Source organism: Macaca nemestrina, chromosome 3, assembly GCF_043159975.1.
Source record: "Macaca nemestrina isolate mMacNem1 chromosome 3, mMacNem.hap1, whole genome shotgun sequence".
NCBI lineage: Eukaryota > Metazoa > Chordata > Mammalia > Primates > Cercopithecidae > Macaca > Macaca nemestrina.
Window position 1 is genome coordinate 30,793,240 of NC_092127.1, and position 13,666 is coordinate 30,806,905.

The following is a 13,666-nucleotide window of genomic DNA, read 5'->3' on the forward strand; positions in this document are numbered from 1 at the left end:
TGTAAGGTACACATCTGGCAATGGAAAATTTCTAATAAGGCAAGATGGCCGAGTAGGGACAGCTCTGGTCTGCAGCTCCCAGTGAGATCAATGCAGAAGGCAGGTGATTTCTGCATTTCCAACTGAGGTACCCGGTTCATCTCACTGGGACTGGTGGGACAGTGGGTGCAGGCCACGGAGGGCAAGCAGAAGCAGGGTGGGGTGTTGCCTCACCCGGGAAGTGCAAGGGGTCGGGGAATTGTCTCCCCTACCCAAGGGAAGCTGTGAGGAACTCAGTATCTGCACTCCGGCCCAGATACTGCACTCTTCCTATGGCCTTCACAACCCACAGACCAGGAGAATCCCTCGGGTGTGTACACCACCAGGGCCCTGGGTTTCAAGCACAAAACTGGGCAGCTATTTGGGCAGACACCGAGCTAGCTGCAAGAGTTTTTTTTTCCATACCCCAGTGGCACCTGGAACACCAGCGAGACAGACCATTCACTCCCCTGGAAAGGGGGCTGAAGCCAGGGAGCCAAGTGGTCTGGCTCAGCTGGTCACACCCCCACAGGGTCCAGTAAGCGAAGGTCCACTGGCTTGAAATTCTCACTGCCAGCACAGCAGTCTGAGGGACGTTTGAGGTTGGAGGGGGGAGGGGCGTCCGCCATTGCTGAGGCTTGAGTAAGCGGTTTTACCCTCACAGTGTAAACAAAGCCACCTGGAAGTTTGAACTGGGCGGAGCCCACAGCAGCTCAGCAAGGCCACTGGGGCCAGACTGTCTCTCTAGATTCCTCTTCTCTGGGCAGGGCATCTTTGAAAAAAAGGCAGCAGCCCCAGTTAAGTGTTTATAGATAAAACCCCCATCTCCCTGGGACAGAGCACCTGGGGGAAGGGGAAGCTGTGGGCACAGCTTCAGCAGACTTAAACGTCCCTGCCTGATGGCTCTGAAGACAGCAGCGGATCCCCCACATAGCGTTTGAGCTCTGCTAAGGGTCAGACTGCCTCCTCGAGTGGGTCCCTGACCCCTGTGTATCCTGACTGGGAGACACCTCCCAGGAGGGGCCGACAGAATCTCATACGGGAGAGCTCTGGCTGGAATCTGGTGGGTGCACCTCTGGGACAAAGCTTCCAGAGGAAGGAGCAGGCAGCAATCTTTGCTGTTCTACAGCCTCTGCTGGTGATAACCAGGCAAACAGGGTTTGGAGCAGACCTCCAACCAACCACAGCAGACCTGCAGCAGAGAGGCCTGTTAGAAGGAAAACTAACAGAAAGCAGCCACATCAACATCAACAAAAAGGACGTTCACTCAGAGACCCCATCTGAAGGTCACCAACATTAAAGACCAAAGGTAGATAAAGATGGGGAGAAACCAGTGCAAAAAGGCTGAAAATTCCGAAAACCAGAATGCCTCTCTTCTCCAAAGGATCACAACTCCTTGTCAGCACGGGAACAAAACTGGATGGAGAACCGAGTTTGATGAATTGACAGAAGTAGGCTTCAGAAGGTGGGCAATAACAAACTCCTCCGAGCTAAAGGAACATGTTCTAACCCAATGCAAGGAAGCTAAGAACCTTGAAAAAAGGTTAGATGAATTACTAACTAGAATAACTAGCTTAGAGAAGAACATAAATGACCTGATGGAGCTGAAAAACACAGCACGAGAACTTCGTAAAGCATACACAAGTATCAATAGCTGGATCGATCAAGTGGAAGAAAGGATATCAGAGATTGAAGATCAACTTAATGAAACAAAGTGTGAAGACAAGATTACAAAAAAAATGAAAAGGAATGAACAAAGCCTCCAAGAAATATGAGACTATGTGAAAAGACCAAATCTACGTTTGATTGGTGTACCTGAAAGTGACAGGGAGAATGGAAACAAGTTGGAAAACACACTTCAGGTTATTATCCAGGAGAACGTCCCCAACCTAGCAAGGCAGGCCAACATTCAAATGCAGGAAATACAGAGAACACTACAAAGATACTCCTCGAGAAGAGCACCCCAAGACACATAATGGTCAGATTCACCAAGGCTGAAATGAAGAAACAAATATTAAGGCAGCCAGAGAGAAAGGTCAGGTTACCCACAAAGGGAAGCCCATCAGACTAACAGCAGATCTCTCTGCAGAAACCCTACAAGCCAGAAGAGAGTGGGGGTCAATATTCAACATTCTTAAAATAATTTTCGTGGCATGTGCCTGTAATCCCAGCTACTCTGGAGGCTGAGGCAGAGAACTGCTTAAACCTGGAGGGGCAGAGGTTGCAGTGAGCTGAGATTGCGCCACTGCACTCCAGCCTGGGCGACAGAGCGAGACTCCGTCTCCAAAAAAAAAAAGAATTTTCAACCCAGAATTTCATATCCAGCCAAACTAAGCTTCATAAGCAAAGGGAGAAATAAAATCCTTTACAGATAAGCAAATACTGAGAGATTTTGACACCACCAGGCCTACTGTACAAGAGCTCCCGAAGGAAGCACTAAACATAGAAAGGAAAAATTGGTACCAGCCACTGCAAAAACATACCAAATTGTAAAGACCATCAACACTATGAAGAAACTGCATCAATTAATGGGCAAAAAAACCCAGCTAGCATCACAATGACAGGATTACATTCACATATAACAATATTAACCTTAAATGTAATATGGGCTAAATGCCCTAAATAAAAGACACAGACTGGCAAATTGGATAAAGAGTCAAGACCCATCACGGTGCTGTATTCAGGAGACCCATCTCATGTGTAAAGACACACATAGGCTTAAAATAAACGGATGGAGGAATATCTACCAAGCAAATGGAAAGCAAAAAAAAGCAGGGGTTGTAATCCTAGTCCTGATAAAACAGACTTTAAACCAACAGAGATCAGAGAGACAAGGGCATTATGTAATGGTAAAGGGATTAATGCAACAAGAAGAGCTAACTATCCTAAATATACATGCACCCAATACAGGAGCACCCAGATTCATAAAGCAAGTTCTTAGAGAGCTACAAAGAGACGTAGGCTCCCACACAATAATAGTGGTAGACTTTAACAGGGATATTCAGGACTTGAACTCAGTTCTGGACCAAGTGGATGTAACAGACATCTACAGAACTCTTCACCCCAAATCAACAGAATATACATTCTTCTCAGCACCTCATCACACTTATTCTAAAACTGGCCACATAATTGGAAGTAAAGCACTTCTCAGCAAATGTAAAAGAAAGGAAATAATAACAGTCTCAGACCACAGTGCAATCAAATTAGAACTCGGGATTAAGAAACTCACCCAAAACCACACAACTACATGGAAACTGAACAACATTCTCTTGAATAACTACTGGGTAAATAAAGAAATGAAGGCAGAAATAAATAAGTTCTTTGAATCCAATGAGAACAATGACCAGAATCTCTGGGAAACATTTAAAGCAGTGTTTAGAGGGAAATTTATAGCACTAAATGCTCACAAGAGAAAGCAGGAAAGATCTAAAATCGACACCCTAACATCACATTTAAAATAACTAGAGAAGCAAGAGCAAACACATTCAAAAGCTAGCAGAAGACAAGAAATAACTAAGAGCAGAACTGAAGGAGACACAAAAAAACCCTTCAAAAAAAATCAATGAATCCAGGAGCTGGTTTTTTGAAAAGATCAACAAAATAGACCGCTAACCAGACTAACAAAGAAGAAAGGAGAGAATATTCAAATAGATGCAACAAAAAATGATAAAGGGGAGATCACCACTGATCCCACAGAAGTACAAACTACCATCAGAGAATACTGTAAATACCTCTATGCAAATAAACTAGAAAATCTAGAAGAAATGGATAATTTCCTGGGCACATACACCCTCCCAAGTCTAAACTAGGAAGGAGTCAAATCCCTGAATAGGCCAATAAAAAGTTCTGAAATTGAGGCAGTAATTAATAGCCTACCAACCAAAAAATGTCCAGGACCAGATGGATTCACAGCCAAATTCTACCAGAGGTACAAAGAGGAGCTAGTACCATTCTTTCTGAAACTATTCCAAACAATACAAAAAGAGGGACTCCTGCCTAACTCATTTTATGAGGCCAGCATTATCCTGATACCAAAACCTGGCAGAGACACAACAAAAAAATAAAATTTCAGGCCAATATCCCTGATGAACATCGATGCAAAAATCCTCAATAAAGTACTGGCAAACCGAATCCAGCAGCACATCAAAAAGCTTATCCACCACAATCCAGTTGGCTTCATCCCTGGGATGCAAGGCTGGTTCAGCATACACAAATCAATAAATGTAATCCATCACATAAACAGAACCAATGACAAAAACCAGATGATTATCTCAATAGATGCAGAAAAGCCTTGACAAAATTCAACACCCCTTCATGCTATAAACTCTCAATAAACTAGGTATTGATGGAACGTATACCAAAATAATAAGAGCTATTTATGACAAACCCACAGCCAACATCATACTGAATGGGCAAAAACTGGAAGAATTCCCTTTGAAAACCAGCACAAGACAAGGATGCCCTCTCTCACCACTCCTATTCAACATAGTATTGGAAGTTCTGGCCAGGACAATCAGGCAAGAGAAAAAAACAAAGCATATTCAAATAGGAAGAGAGGAAGTCAAATTGTCTTTTTGCAGATGACATGATTGTATATTTGGAAAACCCCATCATCTCAGCCCAAAATCTCCTTAAGCTGATAAGCAACTTCAGCAAAGTCTCACGATACCAAATCAATGTGCAAAAATCACAAGCGTTCCTATACACCAATAACAGACAAACAGCCAAATCATGAGTGAACTCCCATTCACAACTGCTACAAAGAGAATAAAATACCTAGTAATATAACTTACAAGAGATGTGAAGGACCCCTTCAAGGAGAACTGCAAACCACTGCTCAAGGAAATAAGAGAGGACACAAATAAACAAACATTCCATGCTCATGGATAGGAAGAATCAATATTGTGAAAATGGCCATACTGCCCAAAGTAATTTATAGATCCAATGCTATCCCCATCAAGCTCCCATGGACATTCTTCATAGAATTGGAAAAAACTACTTTAAATTTCATATGGAACCAAAAAAGAGCCTGCACAGCCAAAACAATCCTAAGCAAAAAGAACAAAGCTGGAGGCATCATGCTACCTGCCTTCAAACTATAAAACAAGACTATGGTAACCAAAACAGCATGGTACTGGTACCAAAACAGATGTATAGACCAATGGAACAGTACAGAGGCCTCAGAAATAACACCACACATCTACAACCACTTGATCTTTGACAAACTTGACAAAAACAGGAAATGGGGAAATTTAATACACGATGTTGGGAAAACTGGCTAGCCATATGCAGAAAACTGAAAGTGGACCCCTTCCTTATACCTTATACAAAAATTAACTCAAGATGGATTAAAGACGTAAACATAAAACCTAAAACCATAAAAACCCTACAAGAAAACCTCGGCAATACCATTCAGGACATAGACATGGGCAAAGACTTCATGACTAAAACACCAAAAGCAATGGCAACAAAAGCCAAAATTGACAAATGGGATCTTATTAAACTAAAGAGTTTCTGCACAGCAAAAGAAACTATCATCAGAGTGAACAGGCAGCCTATAGAATGGGAGAACATTTTTGCAATCCATCCATCTGACAAAGGGCTAATGTGAAGATGCTACAAGGAAATTAAATTTACAAGAAAAAAACAACCCCATCAAAAAGTGGGCGAAGGATATGAACAGACACTTCTCAAAAGAAGACATTTATGTGGCCAACAAACATATGAAAAAAAGCTTATCACTGATCATCAGAGAAATGCAAATCAAAACCACAATGAGATACTATCTCAGGCCAGTTCGAATGGCAATCATTAAAAAGTCAGGAAACAACAGATGCTGGAGAGGATGTGGAGAAATAGGAACACTTTTACACTGTTGATGGGAGTCTAAATTAGTTCAATTACTGTGGAAAACAGTGGTGATTCCTCAAGGATCTAGAACTAGAAATACCATTTGACCCAGCAATCCCATTACTGGGTATATACCCAAAGGATTATAAATCATTCTACTATAAGGACACATGCACACGTATATTTATTGTGGCAGTATTCACAACAGCAAAGACTTGGAACCAACCCAAATGCCTATCAATGATAGACTGGATAAAGCAAATGTGGCACATATATACCATGGAATACTATGCAACCACAAAAAGGATGAGTTCATGTCCTTGGCAGGGACATGGATGAAGCTGGAAACCATCATTCTCAGCAAATTAACACAAGAACAGAAAACCAAACACCGCATGTCCTCCCTCATAAGTGGGAGTTGAACAATGAGAACACAAGGACACAGGGAGGGGAATATCACATACTGGGGCCTATTGGGGGGTTGGGGGCTGGGAGTGGGACAGCATTAGGAGAAGTACCTAATGTAGATGACGGGTTGATGGGTGCAGTAAACGTGCATGGCATGTGTATACCTATGTAACAAACCTGCATGTTCTGCACGTTTCCCAGAACTTAAAAGTATATATATATTAAAAAAAAAAATCTAATAAGGCAGGATTGAAGTATGAGGCTGGTAGAGAGATATAAACAAATGCAAAAAAATAAATGACAAAGGGACATGTTGCAAGTTAACTGCAAAAGCAAACACCTCATAAGGGGGAAATACTTTGTAAATAAAGTATGTAAGAATAATCTATGACAGGAAATGCCAAGAGCCAAACAACACAGGCGTCACATTCTGGGTGTGAAATATGAGAAATCTAAAGAAAATATGAAGGCCCCAGTCTCTTAGGAGGCTTTGAGAATTTAAACGTCGACATTATAAACAATATTTTCTTCTCCCAAGTAAGAGGAATCATCATCATGGATAAGGGGGGCAATTCCCCAAATGTACAATGTCTTTCTGTTCTCTTTTGAAATATCAAGCAGACAGTAAAACAAAAGTCAGAATTACTTCCCCTAGAGAAATCATGGCAAATACCCTCTGGAGGATGATAGGCATTTTTAGTAACATACAAGTCTCCTCTTTGGTGGGCTTATAATAAGGGAAGGAAAGCACTGTCCCCCCCACAGACACGCAGGCAGGCTCCTCCAGCCTAGAAGGGCCTTTCCTGCCACGAGGTGGAATGTGCCCACCTACTCCTCCTCCAGGAAGTGAAATGTAAACACAAGCTGCTGCGGCATGTCCCACAGCTTGTGACTTCAGCATCTTACTCAGTTACTAGAAACGGGCAGTGTGGGATTAACGGAGAGGCGTAACAAAGCATGACCAGCCTAAAGTCCTGCGATTCTCTGTGGGTGTGAAACCCAGTATCAGATAAAGGCACATGCTGTTGTTCATTGGGGAGCTGCAGAGGCACGTATCTGATGGACTCCACATACTTTGATGGGTTACCAGGGCCTCAGGTTTAGGGTGGCACAGGCTAAATATGTCAGTGGGTACAATGCTAGGGATACCCATCAAAGGGAGAAGTGGTGGCACTTCCCAGAACTCACCCCAGTACGACACCTAATTCTTTCACATGGACTCGTGTGTGTCCCCGGAGATATTCAGACAGCATTTTGCTTTTAAGGTACATCTCCTGTAGTCTATCTTCAAGATGCATGATGCACTGCAAAGCCAAGAACATTCACAATGAGGGCTAGAAGTCAAATCTCTGCCAATATTTTAAAAGTCAGAATTTTCTTAATTCATTTCTAACTACACAGCTTTAATCTCATCTGTTTCAAATACAGTTAAAAAATCACAAGCCATCTCAAACCCTACCACTACCAGGTATGAGAATAGGTTCTTGTAAAACAAAGTTTACTTTTGCTAACTATTAAGATTTACATATGTATTATTCTAGTCTTTCTAAACAAGTATTTTTTCAGAGTTGAAATCATTCCAAAAGTATGTTTCTTGCCTTTAAAAACTTTATAATAATCCTTTTCCACATTAAGAACTCCTTGATATAATCTTTATAGCTAAACAATCTTGAGAATGTGAATTTACACGTAACCACATAGCAATTTGCATTTTTGTTGTGAATAATTTAGTAAACAGTATGGTTTTTGTTGTTTTTTCCCCCAGTATCTCAGATTACTCTGGTCCAGTACATTTCCAGAGGAGACCAACTGGAACAGGTCATTCTGAACCTCCCCCACAACTTTTTTTTTCTTTTGCTTTCAAGAATATTTTAACTAGGTCTTTAATAACAATAAAGAAAAGGCAATTATTTTCAGGACATCTTTACCCTTGGAATTGTGTTCAGCTTCATTTTTTAGAGAACAGCAACCATCTGTGTCTTTCACCAGAGGCAAATGCTTTTGCATTTGGCAGGCAGAGCTACCCGAGCATCTTCAGTAAGACACCTGATGGCTTTGGCAAGGGTAATTCCATCATACATAATTTTCTTCTAGACCATTAGGCCTGTTATTTTCAAGGTAAAAAGATTAACAGATGCATTTGAAAATGTTGATCTTGACCATCTGGACTGATCAGTGACATGGAAAAAATATCTATCAGAGATGCAATCTTTTCAGTTTTTCGTTGGTTTAAAATCTTAAATGCATTGTGTCAGGTGGGTGAAACAACTGCTAAGTGACTAAGAGTAATAAAGCAAGGAGGATTTCACCAATTCTCATGGAAATGCTCCTCCAAGTAAACAAAGTGGTAAAAGGATCTCTTATTAGCTTTAAGTTCCTTATGGAGTGAAACAGAAAATTTTTAATAAGAGTCACAAAATATTAAAAACAATATTCATATTACATTGAATCCTTTCTGTTTGGAAAAAGTAATTACAGTGTTCACAGTCTATATGAAAACTGTATGATGCAATGTGGAAATAAAAACTGTGGTCTATATGAAATATATACTAGATGTGAAATCAAAGCATTTAGACAACTTTTAGCCAGGCACAGTGGCTCACGCATGTAATCCCAGCACTTTGGGAGGCTGAGGAAGGAGGATCACTTGAGCCCAGGAGTTCAAGACCAGCCTAGGCAACATATGGAGCCCCTGTCTCTACAAAAATTAAAAAATTACCTGGGCATAGTGGCACACACCTGTAGTTCTAGTTACTCGGGAGGCTGAGGTGGGAGGATTGCTTAAGCCCAGGAGGTCAAGGCTGCAGTGAGCCAAGATCATACTACTGCATTATAACTCAGGTAACAAAATGAGATTCTGTCTCAAAAAAAAAAAAACAAAAACCAACCATTTTTTAAAAGACTTGATTATTCAATTGAACCATGCTGGGGGCTTTTTTTTTTTTTTTTTTTTTTTAAATCCTCTTTCTGGGATTTTATTCCTGACATGGATTTCTCCAGTTTTTAACTTCTGAAATTTCAAATAGCTACTTTCTCTTTTTATATTGAAGGTTCTAAAAGCCGTTTCATCACAGGTTTCATTCAAGTGATTTTTTAAAGGAGAATTTTAAACTGCACATAAAATTTTCTTTGATCTTGGTTTTGTCAGGTTAAATAAGTCATTCATACTAGTAAGTGCTTGAACATACTTCTGTCCAAATGAAGTAAAAAGAATTAACTATAACGATTTATTGCTTTGATAACCAAGATATGAACTATGACAAGACGTATGTATTATAGAATGAAATATAAAAGTTTGGCAAATACTTATGAAGTAAACTATGAAGTCTAATATACATTCCTTCTCTTACAGAAAAGGAAACATTAGCCTCTAAATCAGCATAACTCAACCTGCTTTTAGAAGGACAAACTGCCTACTACTGTAGAACAAAAAATAAGATCATAATAATCCGTAAGTGCTTCTCATATTGCCCCAGGACAGAATCTGTCTTGCAAGAGTACGCTTCAGCTTAAAGCCCAAATAAAGAGTTTGGAAAAAAGTTGTTGTCAGTCTTTGCAACCATTGTTTCATGAAACTAATTGTTATTGACTATCATACTAATAGTAACTGTTTACTGAGTGCTTATAACATCTAACACTATTCCAAGTGCTTTACATTCATTCTCTAATATAATTTCATAACCATATGAGATAGCTTCTATTATTTCCCCAGCTTTGCAGATAAGGAAATTAAGGCTTTGAAAGGTTACATGGTTATGAAGTAGCAGAACTTGGATTTGACCCCAGGCTATTGGACTCTAAAACTAACATATATGGCTTTTAAAGCATCTTGTAATATTGGCATGGTGCTTTGGCAGTAAAACGCAGTTACATCCCTAATTTTCAGAAGATTCTCACGGTACCCTTGTTGAACAGGTACTATCTTCCTTTTACAAATAAGAAAGCTGACGTTCGGAGAGACTCAGAATTGTCCATTGTTACACAACTAACCAACGGCAAAGCCTAGACCATAACCCAGCTACGCTCAGTGGTCTTCCTGCTTTGCCACACTGTCACGACTTTGATAACAACCGGATGGTATTTCAGAGCACCTTCTTCAAAGCCATAAAAGTCTTGACTCTTTTTGAGGAATGGGTACAAGTATAGATTTGGTCATAAAAACTCAGGACAATGACCATTGCATTAGCAATTAGTGTAGGTAATTAATATTTAAAAATGTCCTGCTTTGTTGGGTAAACAGGTTTGCATCAGTTTTGGAGGCCAGGAGGCAGACAACAGATGTTTTGGTTTAGGGGCTGTGCTGCAGAGTACAGCGCTGTGCAGACAGTAGGGAACAGCAGAGAAAGCAGACTCTTTCCTCACACACCTGTCTCTGAGGTCAGCCCATCCGGGCTCTACCCAGCTATATGCCATATGCCCTTAAGCTTCTCTCTCTCTCTTTTTAAGTGTTCATCATCACTGGAAAAGCTTTTCTTCTTTTGAAACCTTTCCCCCTCCCTCTCTAAATGTATTTTCTTTCAATTTCTCTGCACATAGGCAGATACTGAGAAGATTTTGTTGTGCATGTTAATTCCAGTGGCTAGCGGAGAGCTACTGATACTTTTCTAAGAGTGTATAGGCTGTTTGTTGTTTGTGTTTAAAGTATTGTTACACAAGTGATTTTAAAATCCTATTTGGAAAGAAACAATTAGGCCGGGCGAGGTGGCTCACACCTATAATCCCAGCACTTTGGAAGGCAGAGGCAGGTGGATTGCTTGAGCCCAGGAATTCGAGACCAGCCTGAGCAACATGGCGAAACCCATCTCTACAAAAAATAACAAAAATTAGCTGGCGTGGTGGCACATGCCTCTAGTCCCAACTACTCAGGAGGCTGAGGTGGGAGGATCACTTGAGCACAGGAGGCGCAGGTTGCAGTGAGCAGAGATCACGCCACTGCACTACTCAAGCCTGGATGATAGAGTGAGACCTTGTCTTAAAAAAAAAAAAAAAGCAACAATTGATATAATCTCACATGTGTTTTAGTACTTCAAAGTTGGAAATGTTTACACAAACGGTATTCTATTTTATCCTTAAAACCTCTGTGAAAATGTCTGCTTAACAAAAGGAACTACAATCCCTTCAGAAACTGGCCTACTTATTATAATATCAATCTAATAAAAGGAGAACTCATGAGTTGACTTACAGTTTCTTTTTCTGATCTCTCCACCCATTCCTTATTTACTGCACCATATACCTTGTTCCAAAAAATTCCAGTGTTGCTCCTCATTATTTGTTTCACAGAAGAGCTGTTATTACTGAAATATATTCTGTTGCTGGTTTTATGTTGCATGTTCTAGTTTGAGTTATGCTAACCTTCAATTATATTAAAACAGTACTTTTGAATTTGTGATTTTATAATCAAAATGTCATTAAAAGTATTTTAAAACTAGGTTTCTTTGGTGATATAAGAACCAGTACTTACAAAATCAGCAGGGAGGTGAAGCTTGTAGAGCTGTAAAATGGACTGAAGCAAACTGGACACCTGACTAGAGACTAGGACATCCTGGCCTAGTTTCATGTTGTCCATCACTTTCCTCTGACTTGTAGCTACCTGCACACTCCATTTATCCGTGTCTGCGATAATACAGACAGCTTCAGCTATTGGCTCATCCAGGACTGGATGCTGAAAGAGAAACACAGTAGGTCAACTTCCCACCATACCTCCAAGTAACGCTCAGAATGTCCGCAGTGGTTTTGTTTAGCGTTACACTAATGGTTTAGAAGCTGAAGGCAGGAGCTACAGAAATTTAGAGCTTTACAGGGACTCAAATAGGAGTCTCACTAAATCATTATTTTAAATTAATTTGATAAAACTGCATTTAATCATTTTTTTCCTTACACCTAGGAGGTTTGCTATAGCTTGTTCAACATTCATAGAAAGCAAAAAGATATGCACCCTCACTACAGTCCAGGATATTAAAATTCATTTCTTTTTGAAAGGCTGCACTCTCCTTTGAAAATAGGGAAAGTGTACATAAGATGTAGGATATTCCATCATCATTTCTCTAATAACAAAGTTAGGCAGGATAACTATTAAAGTTACAGCTTTAATCATGAAGCAAAGTTGGGTAACTGTGTATGCTATATACACAAATTATCTCCAACAACCAACTAAAATCAGACAAAGGGATGAATTAATTTATCCAGGTGAGTCCAAAAGGTCAAAGTTTCACTACTGATAAATATATTTAAATGTAAAATTCTTGACAGCTGGGCAGTTATGGATAGAGCAGATTTAACAACTGGTAAATTGTGCCATAGGGTAAATAGGGTAAACATTGAAGCAGTCACGAGGACTTTTTTAAAAACCTAATTTCTCAAAACAAATCAAAGTGTAACTGCTTGAGAGGGATGGGTGGGGCAGGGGGAGGATAGAGAGAGCCAGAAACAGAGAGACCTGCCTCAAAGCCAGTGCACATATGCACATTTTTCTAACCCTCATTTACCAAGGAAAATTAGTACTGGCTGCTTCTGTCCTTAATCCCTTCTATTATCCTGGGGTGACTGCTTGATTCTTTTCGCTGCTTAAATAACTTCCTCCAGTAAATCCATCTGAATTTGCCTTTGAAGAATGGTCTTTCTGTATACAAGGCCTGGTGAGATTGCAATTGGGTTCACCCTTCCTCTATTAAGGTATGTTCGTATGGCCCAAGCTATGCCAGCTGGATGCTCCTTCCCTGGGAATTCCTTGTAAGTACTGGCACAGAAGACCAAAAAAGGTTGGCTAACTACCATATTCCTGCCCAGAGAGCAATTAGTAGAAGGCCTGGTAGGACTTAGTACAAACACCTTCAAGTAGTCCATGGTTCCTGGAACTCCAGAATTGCCTTGTTGCTTACTTCAACCCTAATTCTTTTGTCTTCTCATCAATTCTATATATTCCTAATATTCTTCCACTAAGGTCTCTCCTGGTTAAGTTAACAAGAGTTGCTAATTGCAACAAAGAACACAAAGAGATACACAACTTTGCCACTGGATGATGGTTACCTGTGATTTTTACGACTTAATCCAAGTAGTGGGAAGGCTGCAAATACAAATCAAAGATGCACGGTGCAATACTGTAATTTTAACACGTGATCTGACTCCCTAGTTTTGGACTCTGCTACTAAAAGGGGAGCCTGTGCAGCTTCGTATTCCTTCTCACAAACGGGGAACAGAGAGGTGAGATGAATGAAAACTTTGTGGGGACCAACATTTTTTCCTACTATTATCTAAGGGGAATAGTAGGAAAAATAGTAGGAAAAACCCTGGTAATAGGGTTTATCTTTTCCCCTATTATCAGGGTTTATAAAAATATAAGGGTTTAAAAAGATATAAACCCTACTATCAGGGTTTATATTTTTCCCATAGA

The 13,666-nt window shown here is 40.2% G+C and overlaps 2 protein-coding genes across 6 annotated transcripts in view; one reads left to right on the forward strand and one right to left on the reverse strand.

The window, feature by feature from the left end:
- Window positions 1-11,013, forward strand: part of SPMIP2 (sperm microtubule inner protein 2) — a 132,677-nt gene extending 121,664 nt beyond the window's left edge. The window contains exon 5 of one of the 2 annotated variants that reach the window (XM_011752878.3): window positions 9,629-11,006. In XM_011752878.3, the coding sequence (XP_011751180.2) occupies window positions 9,629-9,643 (15 nt within the window). In that variant the 3' untranslated portion in view covers window positions 9,644-11,006. Of the gene's footprint in view, window positions 1-9,628 lie in introns of both variants that reach the window. The other variant, XM_071092885.1, reaches the window with a different exon arrangement.
- The window catches only part of LOC105488644 (folliculin interacting protein 2), a 138,300-nt gene that overhangs the window by 4,553 nt on the left and 120,081 nt on the right, over window positions 1-13,666 (reverse strand). For all 4 annotated transcript variants that reach the window (XM_011752884.3, XM_011752881.2, XM_011752880.3 and 1 more), the window contains 2 exons: window positions 11,738-11,938; window positions 7,465-7,580 (listed from right to left, as the gene is read on the reverse strand). In XM_011752884.3, the coding sequence (XP_011751186.2) occupies window positions 7,465-7,580; window positions 11,738-11,938 (317 nt within the window). The remainder of the gene's footprint in view (window positions 1-7,464; window positions 7,581-11,737; window positions 11,939-13,666) is intronic.